This window comes from Choloepus didactylus, chromosome 4, assembly GCF_015220235.1.
Source record: "Choloepus didactylus isolate mChoDid1 chromosome 4, mChoDid1.pri, whole genome shotgun sequence".
Taxonomy (NCBI): Eukaryota; Metazoa; Chordata; class Mammalia; order Pilosa; family Megalonychidae; genus Choloepus; species Choloepus didactylus.
Window position 1 is genome coordinate 146,330,891 of NC_051310.1, and position 21,106 is coordinate 146,351,996.

Below are 21,106 nucleotides of genomic sequence, written 5' to 3' on the forward strand. Positions count from 1 at the left end.
TGCCTCTTAGAGAGCTGCTAACCACCTTTTTTTTTTTTGTTTCAGATTTTTAACATATACTTTTAAAATCTCACCTTTTGAGTTGACATTAAAAAATGCCCATACTAATCAGAACATAAGCTTTAACTGTGTAACTTTCCCAGTTGCAGAGTTCCACTCCTACACATATTCACCTGTGATAATTCCTATATGTTACAGTAATCTGTTCCCTCTTTTATAGCTGCCCGAAATAAACCAAGATAAGGCATATTAATTATTGCTTCTGCACATTATGCTCTTCTGTCATTCATTTGGCTAATAATGGACATAATTAAAATCATTCATTGCAGTAGCTTTCCTAGAAAAGAATGCTGAAGAGTAAAGGTTAAAAGCAATTTGCATTATTCTTTCATATTTTATAGTTAACATTTTTTTAAACCTGAACTTTGTTCATTTGATTATTTTGTAAAAAAAGGTTACTTAATGTGCTTTCAAGTATAGTAAATTGTGATTAGAATGTATTTATACCTTTATACAAAGGACTTTAGCACAGAATTTTAAAATTTATATTTTAAGTGTTGAAACATCAAAAATTAAGACTTTTAAAATTTCCAAAATGTGTTGAAAATTGCCTGATTACCATTTTTTATTTAAGGAAAAAAAAAATCAAGGTTTAAATATCAAAGTCTGAGTTATGTATGTTAAAGTCATTCCTTAAGTTTCAAATACAGTAACTACCTGTCACATAGCCACCCATCTCTTAACAGAGTAGCCATTTTCTCGGTCTTTAAGGAAGAGTAACAGATTATAAGAGGAACAACAGAGGAAATAAATGCTGTTTCTGTTCATTTTAATGCTGACACATTTTTCCTTCATTAGGTGATGTTGTTCTAAAAATAAGTTGGCCCATAACTATTGGGTGCTGGTATGGATATGATCTTTGAATTTTTGGATAGGTTAAGATTCTAGTGCATCACAGAGCTACTTTGTAGATATGTATATACCGTCCAAGAAATATGTACTACATTATAATTGTTAAACCTTTCTTTCTACCTTCATCTCAATCAATAGATCTAATTCTTTTTAATCTTTAAAAATAAAAAAATGTGCAAAATGTAATATTCACAGATAAATAAGATAGGATCCTATTTTAACCCATGCTATTATGAAAGCTAGCCCTCTGTAATAGCACTTATGGCTGTGTCAAGTGATTACATTAAAACAACTTTCCTGATAATATGTAATAATTAATTTAAAATGCTTTCTGAAAAGGCAAGTCACAAATTTTTTTCTATTTGTCTATTTAGAAGTCAGACTATTTAATAACTATATTAGTCAAGAAGGTATTTGTGTTTGTACCTTAATATTAATATTCCACATCTGGTGTGGTTGAAAAAGGAGATATTCCTATCTTAGCAATGGGCCCAACATATATGCTTGCAGCAAGGATATGTTATAAAGTTTGTAGGGCTGTCAAAAAAATTCTCTTTCAGATAGGTGCTGTTATACTGTTGGTTGATATCTCAGTCATGTTTTTAGACCTTTCCAACCACTGAGCATAAGTTTCCCATTGATAATGATCAGTGTCACTATATTATGAAAGCCACCTCCAAAAAAAAAAAAAAAATAGAGTTAAGGCTATTGGATAGCCTTTGCTAAATAGAATTAACAGAGGGGAATATATATTCTTTCACCCAATCTTAACACAAGTAGAAAGCAGTAAACTTCTTAGCTATGTAAAATTCACGATAATGAGATAATTGGAAAAAATACTTATTAATTTACATATTATATTAATTAGTGATTTAAAAAAATGTCAACTTTGTTTATAAATGTGCATAGGTCAAGATCAGTGTAAACTTAGATAAGAACCAGGTGAGCTATTGCATCTTGGGATGCAAGGTCAACAAGTTCAGAAATGTAGGTGTCTTGTCTCCTCCACAAAGACTGAGATTTAGGACAGGGCCAAAGGGGTGAGGAATCCATAGCCTACACTGGTATATGTTGAAGGCTGGAGCATACCAAAGGAATAAGTTATCCCAAATGTGTTGAGAATAAACTGTCAGATTTTAGAAAAATACAGATGCAAATACTAATCTGGAGTGGTTAGGTGTGCCAGAATAGAAGAACACCGCCATATGAACAAGTCCTAGAGTTGTAACAGAGTAATACAAAAAAAATCAAGCCAAAAAAATGAAAACATAGGTATGAGTGGGGTTGTAAGAATGAGAAGCGGAAAGCCAGAAATGAATTGAAGTGTGAGCAAAGAAGAGAAAGTAAGCAGAGAAAGGGAGGCAGAGTAGGTGCAGGAGAACCCTATGGTGGGGAGGGACTGAAGGTAGGTACCTGGGCTGCCTCACTGCCCACCCTCTTCCTGCTCTCACAGCTCTTAGGTATGGGCTGTAATCGGTGTTCTCTCAGCATCTCTGGTACCTCTTTTTCTAGCAATTTATTCTGTCAGTGGAGAAAAGTTATAGGACAGTCTTTCCTTTCAATTTGATTCCATGTTCACGTAAGCATTTAATTAGCTTTGGGTATTGAATAGCATTTTTTTCCACTTTTCAGTCCTGATGTTTTCTTTTTCATTTTTTCAGTAATCTCTTCAAGTGAGTTTGGAATGGAGAGGGGAAGCAAAGGACTGAATTTGAGGCCTGTGCTCATATAACCGTCTTGCAAGAAAGAAATATAATTGAAGGATTTTAAAATAGGAAGTGGCCAGATCAGATTTGCATTTTGGACAGCTCATTCTGACTACAGTGTCCATCAAAGTCTGCTATTCCTTAAGGCTCTTTCCTGCATTTTCTCTTCTCACTTTACATTTTCTCCTTGAGTGTTGTTAATCTCATGGCTTTTATTGCTGTATTAATTTCTCCAGCCCAGACTTTTCTGCTGGTCTCTAAACCCATATACCTAACTGCCAAAAAGATATCTCTTTGGAAGCAATTCATGAGAACCTCTAACACATGCCTAAAACAAAATTCACTCTATTTTCCTCCCCAAACTTCTGTTCTAGTGTTCTGTAACTGAAATAAATGGTGTCACCATTTTTTTATTTGCCCAAAGCCAAAAACCTGAGGAATCATTCTTGCTTTTGCCCTTTCCTATTTCCCCACACCCAATTCATCAGCATGTTTATATATCTTGTCTACCGTATGGTACTCTCAAATCTGTTCTCTTCTTTCTACCCCTTGTCTTAATACATCCTCTCTCACCTGTACTACTACAGCAGCCTCTACTCTTCCTGCATTCAATCTTGTTTCCTTCCAAAGAGCTAGACGGCAGCTAGAGTGATCCTTCTAAAAGGAAACTGGATCATGTCATTCATCTTAAAATTTTCCTGTCTTCTCTATGACCTTACTCTCAATTATAAGCTCTTGAAAATGGAACACCAAGACCCTATAGGATCTGGCCTTTGTCTATTTTTTTAGCCTCAACTTTTACCCCTTCAAACATTCTCTGCTCATACTGAGCTTTTCATTTCCAGTAATCACCATGTTGAAAACTAAAACTAAAGATCAGGAAGATGTTTCTAAAATAAATATTTTAAATCCCCCCCTTTAAAAAAAAAGAAAGGTCTTTGTTCTACATGTATTTTTTACTTTGTATTCTTTCCTTTATAGTTTGAAAACTATCTAGTATTTTTAAAAATAGAAAGAGACTGTTTGACCTAATCACCAGCAGATACTGGTTGTCATGAACCACATAATTATATTTAACATGATTTATTCATCATTATTTCATGGGTCCCATAGATCTTAAAATGAATCCATGAAGTATCTGAGTCTACTTTATATTATTTATGCCCAAAGTAAAATCCCAGTTCAAAGATTACAGAAAGAAGTCACATGTTGAGATGACTCCTAACACAAGCTCTGACATAGGTAAGCTTTTAGTGGTATAATTGTAGAAATGGAAAATCTGGAACTTAAAATGAGATCCTTCCCCAAATAGTCACTTTCAAATATGTGAACTCATTTTTATGTTAGAGATCATGTAATTGGTCTTCTCTTTTATCTGTTCTTTCTAACACAAATTTTGTTATTTTATTTCTAAGATGCTCAATTATAGAATGATGGGATGTTCAACTAGAGTCTGGGAACAAGTAAAATTTATATTTATCAAAGAAACTGTAAGAGTTTTTAAAATGGAATCTACTAGTTCTGGAGGCCCATGAGCCTGCTAGCAACAGGAAGAGATTATCTGCGGTTTTGGGTTTTTTTTTTTGCTGCTGTTTTTTTTTTTTTTTTTTTTTTTTTTTTTTTTTTTTTTTAATCATCATTTTATTGAGCTATATTCACATACCACGCAGTCATACAAAACAAATTGTACTTTCGATTGTTTACAGTACCATTACATAGTTGTACATTCATCACCTAAATCAATCCCTGACACCTTCATTAGCACACACACAAAAATAACAAGAATAATAATTAGAGTGAAAAAGAGCAATTGAAGTAAAAAAGAACACTAGGTACCTTTGTCTGTTTGTTTGCTTCCCCTACTTTTCTACACATCGATCCATAAACTAGACAAAGTGGAGTTTGGTCCTTATGGCATTCCCAATCCCACTGTCACCCCTCATAAGTTACATTTTTATACAACTGTCTTCGAGATTCATGGGTTCTGGGTTGTAGTTTAATAGTTTCAGGTATCCACCACCAGCTACCCCAATTCTTTAGAACCTAAAAAAGGTTGTCTAAAGTGTGCGTAAGAGTGCCCACCAGAGTGATCTCTCGGCTCGTTTTGGAATCTCTCTGCCACTGAAGCTTATTTCATTTCCTTTCACATCCCCCTTTTGGTCAAGAAGATGTTCTCCATCCCACGATGCCGGGTCTACATTCCTCCCCGGGAGTCATATTCCACGTTGCCAGGGAGATTCACTTCCCTGGGTGTCTGATCCCACGTAGGGGGGAGGGCAGTGATTTCACCTTTCAAGTTGGCTTAGCCAGAGAGAGAGGGCCACATCTGAGCAACAAAGAGGCATTCAGGAGGAGACTCTTAGGCACAAATACAGGGAGGCCTAGCCTCTCCTTTGCAGCAACCGTCTTCCCAAGGGTAAAACTTATGGTAGAGGGCTCAACCCATCAAACCACCAGTCCCCTATGTCTGTGGTCATGTTAGCAACCATGGAGGTGGGGTAGGCGAATACCCCTGCATTCTCCACAGGCTCCTCAAGGGGGCACTACATCTTTTTTTTTTTTTCCTTGTTTGTCTTTTTTCTTTCTTTTTTTTTTTTTTAACTTTCCCTTATTTTTTCAAATCAACTGTATGAAAAAAAAAGTTAAAAAGAAAACAAACATACAATAAAAGAACATTTCAAAGAGACCATAGCAAGGGAGTAAGAAAAAGACAACTAACCTAAGATAACTGCTTAACTTCCAACATGTTCCTACTTTACCCCAAGAAAGTTACATACTATAGCAACATTTCAGTGAACTTGTTCCTACTACATCCATCAGAAATTAACAGACCATAGTCATTTCTGGGCATCCCCAGAACGTTAAATAGCTTATCTGTTCTTCTTGGATTATTGTTCCCCCTTCCTTAATTGCTCTCTACTGCTAGTTCCCCTACATTCTACATTATAAACCATTTGTTTTACATTTTTCAAAGTTCACATTAGTGGTAGCATATAATATTTCTCTTTTTGTGCCTGGCTTATTTCGCTCAGCATTATGTCTTCAAGGTTCATCCATGTTGTCATATGTTTCACCAGATCGTTCCTTCTTACTGCCGCGTAGTATTCCATCGTGTGTATATACCACATTTTATTTATCCACTCATCTGTTGAAGGACATTTGGGTTGTTTCCATCTCTTGGCAATTGTGAATAATGCTGCTATGAACATTGGCGTGGAGATATCTGTTCGTGTCACTGCTTTCCGATCTTCCGGGTATATCCCGAGAAGTGCAATCGCTGGATCAAATGGTAGCTCTATCTCTAGTTTTCTAAGGAACTGCCAGACTGACTTCCAGAGTGGCTGAACCATTATACAGTCCCACCAACAATGAATAAGAGTTCCAATTTCTCCACATCCCCTCCAGCATTTGTAGTTTCCTGTTTGTTTAATGGCAGCCATTCTAACCGGTGTTAGATGGTATCTCATTGTGGTCTTAATTTGCATCTCTCTAATAGCCAGTGAAGCTGAACATTTTTTCATGTGTTTCTTGGCCATTTGTATTTCCTCTTCAGAGAACTGTCTTTTCATATCTTTTGCCCATTTTATAATTGGGCTGTCTGTACTATTGTCATTGAGTTGTAGGATTTCTTTGTATATGCAAGATATCAGTCTTTTGTCAGATACATGGTTTCCAAAAATTTTTTCCCATTGAGTTGGCTGCCTCTTTACCTTTTTGAGAAATTCCTTTGAGGTGCAGAAACTTCTAAGCTTGAGGAGTTCCCATTTATCTATTTTCTCTTTTGTTGCTTGTGCTTTGGGTGTAAAGTCTAGGAAGTGGCCTCCTAATACAAGGTCTTGAAGATGTTTTCCTACATTATCTTCTAGGAGTTTTATGGTACTTTCTTTTATATTGAGATCTTTGGTCCATTTTGAGTTAATTTTTGTGTAGGGGGTGAGGTAGGGGTCCTCTTTCATTCTTTTGGATATGGATATCCAACTCTCCCAGCCCCATTTGTTGAAAAGACCATTATGGCTCAGTTCGATGACTTTGGGGGCCTTATCAAAGATCAGTCGGCCATAGATCTGAGGGTCTATCTCTGAATTCTCAATTCGATTCCATTGATCTATATGTCTATCTTTGTGCCAGTACCATGCTGTTTTGGCAACTGTGGCTTTATAATAAGCTTCAAAGTCAGGGAGTGTAAGTCCTCCCACTTCGTTTTTCTTTTTTAGAGTGTCTTTAGCAATTCGAGGCATCTTCCCTTTCCAAATAAATTTGATAACTAGCTTTTCCAAGTCTGCAAAGTAGGTTGTTGGAATTTTGATTGGGATTGCATTGAATCTGTAGATGAGTTTGGGTAGAATTGACATCTTAATGACATTTAGCCTTCCTATCCATGAACATGGAATATTTTTCCATCTTTTAAGGTCCCCTTCTATTTCTTTTAGTAGAGTTATGTAGTTTTCTTTGTATAGGTCTTTTACATCTTTGGTTAAGTTGATTCCTAGGTACTTGATTTTTTTAGTTGCTATTGAAAATGGTATCTTTTTCTTGAGTGTCTCTTCAGTTTGTTCATTTCTAGCATATAGAAACATTACTGACTTATGTGCATTAATCTTGTATCCCGCTACTTTGCTAAATTTGTTTATTAGCTCTAGTAGGTGTATCGTTGCTTTCTCAGGGTTTTCTAGATATAAGATCATATCATCTGCAAACAATGACAGTTTTACTTCTTCTTTTCCAATTTGGATGCCTTTTATTTCTTTGTCTTGCCGGATTGCCCTGGCTAGCACTTCCAGCACAATGTTGAATAACAGTGGTGACAGCGGGCATCCTTGTCTTGTTCCTGATCTTAGAGGGAAGGCTTTCAGTCTCTCACCATTGAGTACTATGCTGGCTGTGGGTTTTTCATATATGCTCTTTATCATGTTGAGGAAGTTTCCTTCAATTCCTACCTTTTGAAGTGTTTTTATCAGAAAGGGATGTTGGATTTTGTCAAATGCTTTTTCAGCATCTATTGAGATGATCAATTGATTTTTCCCTTTCGAGTTTTTAATGTGTTGTAATACATTGATTGTTTTTCTGATGTTGAACCATGCTTGCATGCCTGGAATGAACCCCACTTGGTCATGGTGTATGATTTTTTTAATGTGTCTTTGGATTCGATTTGCAAGTATTTTGTTGAGGATTTTTGCATCTATATTCATTAGGGAGATTGGCCGGTAGTTTTCCTTTTTTGTAGCATCTTTGCCTGGTTTTGGTATTAGATTGATGTTAGCTTCATAAAATGAGTTAGGTAGTGTTCCATTTTTTTCAATGTTTTGAAAGAGTTTGAGTAAGATTGGTGTCAGTTCTTTCTGGAAAGTTTGGTAGAATTCCCCTGTGAAGCCATCTGGCCCTGGGCATTTATTTGTGGGAAGATTTTTGATGACTGATTGGATCTCTTTGCTTGTGATGGGTTGGTTGAGGTCTTCTATTTCTTCTCTGGTCAGTCTAGGTTGTTCATATGTTTCCAGGAAATTGTCCATTTCTTCTACATTATCCAGTTTGTTGCCATACAGTTGTTCATAATATCCTCTTATAATTTTTTTAATTTCTTCAGGATCTGCAGTTATGTCACCTTTTTCATTCATTATTTTGTTGATATGGGTCTTCTCTCTTTTTGATTTTGTCAGTCTAGCTAGGGGCTTGTCAATCTTGTTGATCTTCTCAAAGAACCAACTTTTGGTGATATTTATCCTTTCTATTGTTTTTTTGTTCTCTATGTCATTTATTTCTGCTTTAATCCTTGTTATTTCTTTTCTTGTACTTGGTTTAGGATTGGTTTGCTGTTCATTTTCTAGCTTCTTCAGTTGATCCATTAGTTCTTTGATTTTGGCTCTTTCTTCCTTTTTAATATATGCGTTTAGTGCTATAAATTTCCCCCTTAGCACTGCTTTTGCTGCATCCCATAGGTTTTGGTATGTTGTGTTCTCATTTTCATTCGTCTCTATATATTTAGCAATTTCTCTTGCTATTTCTTCTTTAACCCACTGATTGTTTAGGAGTGTGTTGTTTAACCTCCAGGTATTTGTGAATTTTCTAAGTCTCTGATGGTTATTGACTTCTAATTGTATTCCATTGTGGTCAGAGAATGTGCTTTGAATAATTTCAATCTTTTTAAATTTATTGAGGCTTGTTTTATGTCCCAGCATATGATCTATTCTGGAGAAAGTTCCGTGAGCACTAGAAAAGTATGTGTATCCTGGTGATTTGGGATGTAATGTCCTGTAGATGTCTGTTAAATCTAATTCATTTATCAGATTGTTTAGGTTTTCAATTTCCTTATTGGTCTTCTGTCTGGTTGATCTATCTATAGGAGAGAGTGATGTGTTGAAGTCTCCCACAATTATTGTGGAAACATCAATTGCTTCCTTTAGTTTTGCCAGTGTTTCTCTCATGTATTTTGTGGCACCTTGATTGGGTGCATAGACATTTACGATTGTTATTTCTTCTTGCTGAATTGCCCCTTTTATTAATATGTAGTGGCCTTCTTTGTCTCTCAAAACATCCCTGCATTTGAAGTCTATTTTATCTGAGATTAATATTGCTACACCTGCTTTCTTTTGGCTGTAGCTTGCATGAAATATTTTTTTCCATCCTTTCACTTTCAGTTTCTTTGTGTCCCTGTGTCTAAGATGAGTCTCTTGTATGCAACATATTGATGGTTCATTTTTTTTGATCCATTCTGCGAATCTATATCTTTTAATTGGGGAGTTTAATCCATTTACATTCAACGTTAAAACCGTGAAGGCATTTCTTGAATCGGCCATCTTATCCTTTGGATTATGTTTGCCATATTTTTCCCTCTCTCTATTAATATCCTTTATTGTACCCATACCGAATCTCTTTAGTACTGAACCTTTCTCCAAGTCTCTCTGTCCTGTCTTTGTTTCTCTGTCTGTAGGGCTCCCTTTAGTATCTCCAGTAGGGCAGGTCTCTTGTTAGCAAATTCTCTCAGCATTTCTTTGTTTGTGAAAACTTTAAGCTCTCCCTCAAATTTGAAGGAGAGCTTTGCTGGATAAAGTATTCTTGGCTGGAAATTCCTCTCACTCAGAATTTTAAATATATCTTGCCACTGCCTTCTCGCCTCCATGGTGGCTGCTGAGTAGTCACTACTTAGTCTTATGCTGTTTCCTTTGTATGTGGTGAATTGCTTTTCTCTTGCTGCTTTCAGAACTTGCTCCTTCTCTTCTATGTTTGACAGTGTGATCAGTATATGTCTCGGAGTGGGTTTTTTTGGATTTATTCTATTTGGAGTTCGCTGAGCATTTATGATTTGTGTATTTATGTTGTTTAGAAGATTTGGGAAGTTTTCCCCAACAATTTCTTTGAATACTCTTCCTAGACCTTTACCCTTTTCTTCCCCTTCTGGGACACCAATGAGTCTTATATTCGGACGTTTCATATTATCTATCATATCCCTGAGGTCCATTTCGAGTTTTTCAATTTTTTTTCCCCATTCTTTCTTTTATGCTTTCATTTTCCATTCTGTCATCTTCCAGGTCACTGATTCGTTGTTCAACTTCCTCTAGTCTTGTACTATGAGTGTCCAGAATCTTTTTAATTTGGTCAACAGTTTCTTTAATTTCCATAAGATCATCCATTTTTTTATTTAGTCTTGCAATGTCTTCTTTATGCTCTTCTAGGGTCTTCTTGATTTCCTTCATATCCCGTACTAGGGTCTCATTGTTCATCTTTAGTTCTTTGAGTAGCTGCTCTAGGTGTGTCTCTTCTGGTCTTTTGATTTGGGTGCTTGGGCTTGGGTTATCCATATCGTCTGGTTTTTTCATATGCTTTATAATTTTCTGTTGTTTTTGGCCTCGTGGCATTTGCTGACCTTGATTGGGTTCTTTTTGGGTTTGTAGACCAGTTGAAGTCCTTATCTCTAATTTATCAGATCTACAGCTTCGTGGAGTACACTTTCTCTAACTAACCAGCAGGTGGCGTCCACGAGCCACCCGCTCTCCACAAGCCAGATCTCCCCTGCCCAGCCTTTTTGGTGAGTGGGGGAGTGAGTCTTGTGGGGCCCAATTGGTGTCCCAAGCTTGCGTGTGTAGTTGGTGTTGCCTGCCCTGTATGTGGGGCGTGTTTCTGGGCCGTCGGGGAGGGGGGGTGGCCCTAACAATCAAATCTCCCTGATGATCCTAGAGTTTTAAAGCTACTGCAATAGTCTAATCCTTCAGTTCAGTCCTGCCACAGTTTGTCTCTGCCACTGACCCACAAGTCTTTGGTATTGGCGTATGGCTCCTGAGACTTGCAAGTGGGCCCCTCTTCCAGGCTGTGCACCCCGGGTCCTCTGTTGAGGGATGACTGTGCTATGTCACAGGTGAGTGCCGTCCCCCCAGGGCAGTTCTGGGCTGCTGGGCTGTGTTGGGAGGCTCCCAGTCTGCTCAAATGATGGCTGAATGGGGCTCTGTTAATTCACACTGCTCCCCCTTCCCAGCTCTGGGACATTCAGCTGAGGTTGCAGGGAAGGCTAATGTCCACGCCCAGTTTTGTGGTGTGTGCCTGTTATTTGAAGCACTTCCGTCACACTGGGTTGTCTGGGGCAGCTCTGGGCTATGGGGCTGGCGATGGGCAGGAGTGTTTCCTGTCCACCAGGATGGTGGCTGTGAGCGGACACCCCCCTTTTCTTGGGAAGTTGTGTTGTTTAGTGAATTTTCTCAGCCACTGGATTATTGCCTTTTGTCTCAGAGCTCTCTTAGTTCTGCTCTTGACTTGAGGTGCCCAAATTTCAATTCTTTGAAGCTTTCTGTATTGAGCTTCTTAGAGTAATTGTTTTAGAAAAAGCAAAAAGGATTTAAAAAAAAAAAAAAAAAAAAAAAAAAACGGCCCTCCTCAGAGATCTAATGGGTTATTGAAATGCTAATAGACAAAGCAACCAGGGCCATTAAGGAAAGGTGCCCAGGGCAGAGAGATCAGCCTTGCTTCTGGATTTGCATATGCGCCTCAAGGCCTGATCTCCGCCCTTCCCCTTTCTGTGTTCACCAGAACTCCAAAAATCCTCTGCTTTTATTTTGGAGTTTTTCGTGTTGTTTTTTTTCTATGTCTGTCTCCTCTCTGCTGGGCTGGCTGCTCTCAGAGTCTCTGGTGTCTGGCCTCAGTCTATCTATGGTTGGAGTTTGAATCAGTAGAATGAGTTTCCGATAAGAGCAGTCACTGCAATTCTCCCTTCTCCTTCCTGGAGCTGACAGCCCCTCCTCCCCCGGGACTGAGCCTGGCAGGGAGGGGCGCGGGTCCCCTGACCGCAAAAACTTAACAGATTTCGCTGATCTCAGCAGTTCCACGTTTTCATGAGTGTTGTATGAAGTATGCCCAAAGACAGATTGCTCTGTGGTGTCCAGTCCACGCAGTTCCTGGCTTTTTACCTACTTTCCTGGAGGAGTAACTAAAACATACAGCTCACCAGTCTGCCATCTTGCCCCGCCTCCGCTGCTGTTGTTTTTTACTTTTGAAGATACATGGGCTACTCAGTTCCTGTCTGCAATGGATTTATCAAGAATTATAGGCAGACTAGAAATTGCTTCTCAGAATGATTATGCCTTTTCTATTATCACCTACTGATTTTACAGTAAAAATTTAGACTACAGAAGTTGAGAGAACAATTCATTTTACTTGACTCCGTTAAAAATAGCTTTAGCAAACATTTGTGATGCTTTTCTCATCATATATTGGGCTGTCTTGAAGAAATAAACCTCCACTAGCTTTCATGACAGTATATAATAAATTGACTGATATAATTCAGTTGAGAAGTTGAAAAATGCATTGAAAATAATGGTGCATAACATTGTAGGATTAACATTTATTCATAGATGATGCAATTAAATAAAACAGACATTAACTTCAAGGTCAGTCAGTAAAGTAATAAAATTGAATATTTTAATTGAATTGTAATTGCTTCCCATTGATACATGCAAGTAAAGTAAAATAGATGTCAGTTCTGCAAATTATGATTCTTCCTCCTAATTAATTTCTTAATTCTTCATGGAGTTATCCAGTGCCTAGGTCTTGTTGTGGGTTTATTCATCCACCAGCTTTCATGAAGGAAATTCTGTAAGACATGATTAAATGGTTAGGTGTCAGGATTTATAGTAATTTTTTTTTTTTTTTTGGCACTAAGGAGAAAACCTTGTTAACTGAAAGTTACTTATTCATGTATTTGAGTTTAAATGTACTCTAAATATAACATCAGCCTAGGTCCTATGGATTATAATCCTCTTTATTAATATTGATGTTTCTTGATATTGATATTGATATCAACATTAATAAATGTAACCATCTCTCAGTGATTATAAAGGTTTTCATAGGGAAAATGAATACCATGGAGACTCACATTCCACAGTTGACTGGTTCAGGAGGTAAATTGGACTGACTGTTAGGATTTTGGTACAGTGCAATTTATGTCCTTTCATGATCCAAGCTTTGCTAGAAAAGAGGCAACTAAATTGAATGAAGCTAAAAAAAGAAACATCTTTTTCAAGGACTAGGATAAATTGAAGCTTTTAGATAAAGTTGAATTGAATTGAAAAAGCCCATGAGCCATTGTGGCTTTTTCATAGGCTTTTTCACAGTCCCTTAAAGAGTTTTAATGTAATGCAGTTTTATATAAAATAAAATGGGAATGATGACATTATAAAGATAAGGAGAGAGATTTTCAAATTATACTGAAATTGTATTGGGTCTAGATACTAGGGTTTATTTAAAGAGAGAGAGGATTATGCATATTGAACTGGCTGCATTTTCCAGTTAAATGGCTACCGTTTAAAAAATTGAAAATAGAATGAATGTATAAGATGGATTTAAAAATTACTGAGCTATTGTTAAACATTCTCATACTTTAAAATGATTCTATTTAGTAGAGTCATTTGAGAACAAATGTATTGGTATATTAGCATCATTCTTTAGTTGTGCTTAGAAATGTAAGTGGATTCTTATTGGTAAAACAAGTAAATTAAACTGAGAAGTTATTTATGTTGTCTAAACTGTTAATTTTAACTCAGACATGGCTCATTATTTAAAATGTTTCTCTTTAAATATTTTAAACATTAAACTTAAAAAAATAAGTTCAATGACAAATATATTTTATGTTAATCTGACCCTGATCTTCCAGTCTTGATTCTGAAGGATCTTGAATGTCAGAATTCTCAGTGCTTATCATCTAGTTAAAAAATTCCAGTGTTTTTCATGTTAAAGTCGTCCATTTTTCTAGAACCTAGTTTTTAAATTATTTATATAATTGTCTTGCTCCATTTAAAGAAATGAAAATATGTATTATAAAGCCTCTACATACAATGCTTAGATGTTTCTAAATTCGAAAACCTGTGAAAAATATGTGAAAATATAAGCAAATTAAGCATTCATTCATTATATTTATAAAAATAAATTACAATGTTTTCATTTGCATGTATTTTAGTATTAACAGTATGTTCTAAGCATTCAAAAAATGTCTTGAGGAAAGTTTTGTATCTGAATATATTCTGGGGTATGATGAATAATTTTCCTACCATATCCCTGGCTAATAGCATCCCACATATAATAGTCTCAACTGATTTAAAAGAAACCTCATAGATCAGGATAGTTTCTGCCCACTGAGGTGTTTCTGACCATTGCTTTCTCAAAGACGGTGGCTTGAGATCTTTTTCTGGAACTTATCCAAAAAAATATTTCATGAAAACAATCTGAAATGCATGTCATATGATTTCTGAGGTCCCCAGTAGTTGGATTTGAATCCTGCACCCTGCAAAAGATATTGTCAAGTCTTAATCTACAATTCTGTTGGGTGTGAATCCATTATAAATAGGAATTTTGAAGATGTTATTTGTTAAGGTGTGGACTCATTTGTGATAGGATCTTTGAAAATCCTTTTGAGATGGAAGCATAATTCTCAAATGCCAGAAGTAGTAATGCTTTATAACTAAACTGTTATGAGTTGAGAGTGAATTAAAGACATTTCAGACTTATATAAAGTGGGAGAGTTTACCACTCACAAATCTTCAGTGAAAGAATAAAGAATGGACTTCAGTAAGAAATAGATTGTTTGCAGAGGAAATGAATGAGAAACAGTGATGAACATAGACACTGTAAAATATGTTGGTAATTTTATTTTTTTTTGCTTAAGTTCCGCACAATAATAAGGGAAGTGGTGGAGCTTGTTTAGTGACTAGTTAAACATGCTGACTTCTCTTGGTCAGAAGGTAACTAAAGATAAGATACTTAATAAATTTAGACTTAAAAACTATGGTTTTGCATGAATGTTAAAAATTACAGGCAATTACCAAAAGAGTAGAAATTCAATCTACAACTTCCAAATCAGCAGAGTAAAACGAAAATCCTTTTCTCAATCCATAATGAGACAGAAAAAAGAAAAGGAAAAGATACAAAACTTACTGTAATAGAAAATCTACAATAAGATAAGAAAAAGACCCAGACATAAATAATCAGAATAAATGTAAAAAAATTAAACTCAATCTTTTAGAGTTACATTTTTAGGATTGGATGAAACAAAAATAAAAATCCAGTTTTGTGCCCTTACAAGTGACATCTGTGAAGCAAAAGCACACAGAAGATTTGAGAATAAATGATGGAAAAGAATATTATAAAATATATGTTAAAAGTTTAAGATATTAAACAAAATAAAGCTGATGTTGCAACATTAATAAAAGACAGAATTTAAGATAGAAATCATGTATGGAGATGAAAATATCACTACTTCTTCATAAAAGGAATATCCCATTAAGAAATTTCAAAACTAGGAACTTGTATACACATAAAAATATAGCTCTGTATAAAGCAAAATAGTAGAATTATAAGAAGAATTATCAAAACTGAAATCATAATGGGAGATTTTACCACCCCTTTATTCAAATCTGGTAGTTCATGGTAATCAAATATTGTAAGGCTATGGAAGATTTTAACTGCAGAATTAACAAGAATGATGATGATTTTGTGTTTCAGGGTGCAGAATCTTGCTTTCAATACAGACAGAACGTGTTTATTTCAAGGGCAAATGTAACATTTATAACGTTTGACATGTCCATGGTCATAAAGGAAGTTCACCAAATTTCAAAAAATTGTCACCATAAAGATCATAATCTTTGATCACAATGCAATCAAATTAGAAAACAACAAAAAAGTAGTAAAAATAAACAAACATGTTTGAAACCTACAAGTGTAACCCTAAATTACTCAGTAAAAGTGAAAAATACTGAAAACTGATGACAATGAAAGTGTCTTCTTTCAAATCTTTTGGGAAGCAACCAAAGTGTACATATATTCTTCTCTTAAAAAATAAGAAATATGTAAATGACAGTGGAAGGGAAGCAAGTGTTCAAATTAAGACACTAGAAATAAATAAGCTACTGAGTAAACACAAAGAAAGTAGAGGAAAGGAAATGGTAAAAGTAAAATTCATGAAATTGAAAAGGGGAGTAAATACATTAAATACAACAAGAAAACCTGACACTTTGACGACACTCCCCAAATTGCCTAATGTCTGCCAAGATTTATCAAGATTTAAAAAAGCAATCACAAATAAAATATATGCCCTAAATAAATACATAAAACAAATGACAAACCCTAGGAAAAAATACATTTGATAAGACAAAGGACTAATATTCTTGGTTTGGAAGAAGAATTTCAATATTAATAGTAAAGAATTAGTAATCTATTAGAAAAATGGGCAATGAATATTAATAGGCAGTTCACAGGAAAAAAGTTACAAATCTGGTGATAAATTTCTAAAAAAAAATTCAATCTATCATACAAAATTAAAGATATGCAAAGAAAAATATTAATGGGATAAATGTTAATTTTCTCTGTCAGAATGATAAAATTTTAAATTGAGTAATATCTAATATTAGTGAAGATTTGGGAAATACATGTCACTAAATATGAAAAAGTATTTGTAAAGTTCAATGTCTCTTCTAAAAACAAAAACAACAATGAAGAAACCTTAGCAAATAAGGTATAGTGGGAAACATCTTTAACCCAATGAAGAGAAGCAACATAGTATGGTAGTTGAAAGCATGGAATCTCACAGCTAGACTGTGTGGGTTTGAATCCTGATCCTACTTCTTGGTAGTGGATGACCTTGAATAGTCATTTAACCTCTGTGTGCCTCTATCTCTTAATCTTTTTAATGCGGACAGTAATAGAACCTATTCACTGGAATGTTACGAGAATTGTTATGTGCCTTACACGTAGTAAGTACTATATGTGTTTTAAAATAAATAAGTTTCACAAGGAAAAAATAATTTCTAACAGGCACTGTATTAATTAGCAAAGTCTAATGCTGATCTAAGCTAAAAATAATTGTTGCACTAGAAATTGCATCCTCTGGAATTAAAGGTTCTGATTAGAGTCCTTTAGTTGCCAACTGACCATCTCTAGGGTGTAGATTACAGTAGACACTTGTGTATCACACTGACTATGCTGAAATATTTTAAGTAAATTGCAGGTGACATTACACAGACTTACATATATGTGGAAACTTTTATTTGTCAGAGATGGCATATTCATCCTTAAGGAAGGGATTCCATTAACAGTCCTATCCATCAATGAGAAGTAAAATTATAACACTACTATATATGATAGCTGAAAGTAAATGCTAAATAGATTAAAGATTTAAATGGGAATAGCAAAATGTTAAAACTTTAAAAAGAAAATATAGGAGACTAACATTTTGACTTTGGGATAGGAAGAGTTTATTGAGATACAAAGAAACAAAAACCCATAAAAAAAAAAACCACTGTAGTTTGACTACTGTAAAATGTAAAACTTGTTTATTAAAAGATGCTCCCCCTCCCTCGCAAAAAGAATGTAAAGATAAGTCACTGACTAGGGGAAGATATTTACAGTGCCCATAATCTTGAAGGATTAGTATTCAGAATTTATCAAAAAAAGTAATCATAAAATAATACCCAAAATTCAACAGTGAAAATGGGGAAATTATATTAATAAGCAATTCATAGAAGTGAAAACCTGAATGAATGTAAAATGTGAAAAAATATGTACTCGGACTAGTAATCAGAGAAATTGCAATTAAAACTAGTGTGTAAAGCAATTATATATCTATCAGGTTGTGAAAGATTTAAAAATCTGATATTAAATTATTTTCACTTTACTTGAAATGGGAATTCTAATTCCCAGATTGTGGAAGTGTAAATTAATAATATTGCTTTGGAGAGCAACTTGGCAATATGTAATGAAGTTAATATATATATGTATGTATGTATAACCACTCAGTAATTCCACTCTATGCTCTAGAAAAACTCGTGTCAGTGTTTACAAACAAACACACAAAAGCATATTCCCGGCAGCGTAAAAAGTACTAGTGGCAAATTACAAACAATTTAGTGTGCCTTTAGTGGAAAGTGGATAAATAAATTCTGGTATACACATGTAATGGAATACAATACAGCAGCGAAAATGGATGGACTAAAGTTACTGAATTCAAGTTATAAAATTATATCATTCATGTAAAAATTTTAAATACACAAACAATGCATTCATTTGTAGTAAAGTATACAAGCATAGATGAGAAGAAAAGCACCAACTTCAGAAGAGTGGTTATCCGTGTAGAAGGTGTGAGTGAGTTATTGGATTGATTAGGAGTGGATATGCTGTGGAATTTTATTGTCTGTACTGTTTTATTTCTTAAAGGAAAGTTAGGTAGAAAAATATGCAAGGTGTTAATGCTTGCTAAATCTGGGTGGTAATTACATGGATGTTTGTTTTGAAGTATTTAATTTATTCATTTTTAAATTAATTCTTATTTGAAAAATTGTGGGTTTATAGAACAATTGTGATAAAATACAGGATTCTGACATACCACCTTATTACCAACTTGTGTTACTGCGGTACATTTATTATAATTGATGAAAGGACATTTTTATAATTATACTATTAACTGTAGTCTTTATCTTAGGGTTTAATGTTTTGTAGTGCATTTCCACTGATTTTTTAAAAAAATTTATATTCTATTACCACATATGCAACTTAACATTTCCCCTTTTCATGTGAATATATTCACATTCAGATATATATTTCAGTGCTGTTACTTATGTTCACGATGTTGGGTTGCCATCACTACCATAAATTACCAAAACATTTCCATCTTTCCAAATTGGAACTCTGTTCAGTTTAAGCCTTAACACCCTATTCCCTATCCCACCCCAACCCCTGGTAACCTGTATTCTAGATTCTGATTCTGTGAAGTTGCTTATCCTAATTATTTCATAATTTCATATCAGTGAGATCATACAATATTTGTACTTTTATGCCTAGCTTATTTTATTCATCATGATGCCTTCAGGGTTCATCCATGTTGTCACATATATCAGAATTTTATTCCTTTTGATGGATGAATAATATTCCATTGTTAATTTATTCATTTTTAAAGATTGAATTGCATCGTAGTTGACAGAAATTGAGGAACCAGACAAAGTAAAAAAATAATTCATCTGTGTGTTTACTTGGTCAATTAAAATTCTGATTTTAGTAAATGAATACACCATGAGAATAAGATTGCCATGAAGGGAGCTGATTCATTCTCCCTAGATCGACCAGCCTGAGTTGTTTTGACTTGAGTTTAATTTACTTTAATATTTGGTGGTAGGAGAATCCTAAATCATCACTGACTCCCTTTTTATTATTCTGATATTTGGTTAGAAGAAATGTCATGTTATTAAAATGGGCAGCAAGCTGGAAATATAAAACTATAATTCAATTTGTATCATTAATAAACTGAATAATTTAAATCAGTAAAAAATAGAAGTAACTGACTTAAATGAACCTAAGCCAATACACGTGTATATTAATGTAAATAGCTAAAATGAATTCATTCATTTCATAGTCAGTCTGTGGCACATGGTTTTTTTTTCCTGGCAAGTTAAGTTTTGGTATGCAAAAGAGTCTTATTGCCACCCACTTGTCCACCTGTACATCATCACCTACATGGTATGATAGGAGCATATTGGTATAACAGAATCCTACAGTTAATAGCACAATTAGAAAAATGTGCTTTCATCAATTATAATAAATGTACCACAGTAACACAAGTTGCTAATAAGGTGGTATATCAGAATCCTGTATTTTATCACAATTGTTCTATAAACCCACAATTTTTCAAATAAAAATTAATTTAAAAATGAATAAATTATATAAGTTGAATATCTTTATCAGAGGTTATACACATACTTTTGGCACAAAAGTCATTGTTCAGAATCATCTCTTTTTTTACTTGGAAAATGCATTTTTGCACAAGTGGTCATTTAAATGAAATGTCATTTATTTGACAATATAATTATTTGTTTCCATATGCTATGTTATTAAGTGAACACTCTACCACTCTTCTATTTTCTACTCTAAGAAGTTTGAAATTCAGATAAAATAGGAATAAATTGCAAAATTTACACTATTGTTCATGGATAAAATAATAGTAATTTAAAAACCAAGTTCTTAAATCACATATCTTTGAATTGATGCTTATTTTTTCCATTCTATTTCCATTTGCTTGAAAAGGAGAAAGTAACTGAAGCAGTGCATCTGATATTTGACATAGTGCAATCAAAATGAAACTTATTTTTGAGGAGCAAAAAAACCAGTTATCCAAGGGGAATAAGAAAGTAAATTCTAGCCAAGTACATTTTATTCTAGGATTAAAGCAATTTAAAATATACACCCACTGGTTTCCTAGGTGAAGAGGGCACAAGGGAAGGGAAACTTCAATCTGATAGTTGTCTTAAAAAAATGTAACCTCTCTTGGCAGGTTTAGAGCCACATAAGCATCTTGGAAAAACCCTGGATCAAATGGAGCCTTATCTCTTAGAGGTAAGAATTTATACTAGTTCTCAAAATATAGGCATATCAAAGAGGTAAAAATAGTTCCATGATATGCTAATAATAAAATCAGCTCTCTTTGGGAAAAAAATCACATACTTTCATGATATATTTTTATGAAACGATTATACACCTGATAGACATGAATACATGTTTTGAATTAATTGTGAAGATTATTAACCAGCTTGTTGACCAGAATACAAGAAGTGAGTAAGGTAAGTAAGCTATACCTAAAAGGAAATTGTTCTGTTGGAAAGTTTACTTTTATTAAAATGGACATTGTGTGCTATAGGAGAAGTACTGTACTCCTAAAATATCTGGTAGTCTGTGATCGGTTGCTTTGCCATCAGAAACAACCTGGGTTTGTGTTTAAACTATTTTTTAAACCATTAGGGAGCTGCAAATCAAGACCACAAAGAGGTATCATCTCACACCAATAAGAATGGCTGCCAGTAAACAAACAGGAAAGTACAAATGCTGGAGAGGATGTGGAGAAATTGGAACTCTTATTCATTGCTGGTGGGACTGTATAATGGTTCAGCCACTCTGGAAGACAGTTTGTTGGTTCCTTAGAAAACTAGATACTGAGTTTCTCTAGGATCTAGCAATTTCACTTCTCAGTATTT

General features: G+C 34.6%; 1 protein-coding gene across 5 annotated transcripts in view; it reads left to right on the forward strand.

Moving 5' to 3' along the window:
• DPH6 (diphthamine biosynthesis 6) overlaps positions 1-21,106 on the forward strand; it is a 228,052-nt gene that overhangs the window by 155,499 nt on the left and 51,447 nt on the right. For all 5 annotated transcript variants that reach the window (XR_005216488.1, XR_005216489.1, XM_037834360.1 and 2 more), the window contains one exon: positions 20,410-20,471. Coding sequence is in view for 3 of the 5 variants with exons in the window: in XM_037834360.1 (XP_037690288.1) it covers positions 20,410-20,471 (62 nt within the window). In the remaining 2 variants the exon portion in view is untranslated. The remainder of the gene's footprint in view (positions 1-20,409; positions 20,472-21,106) is intronic.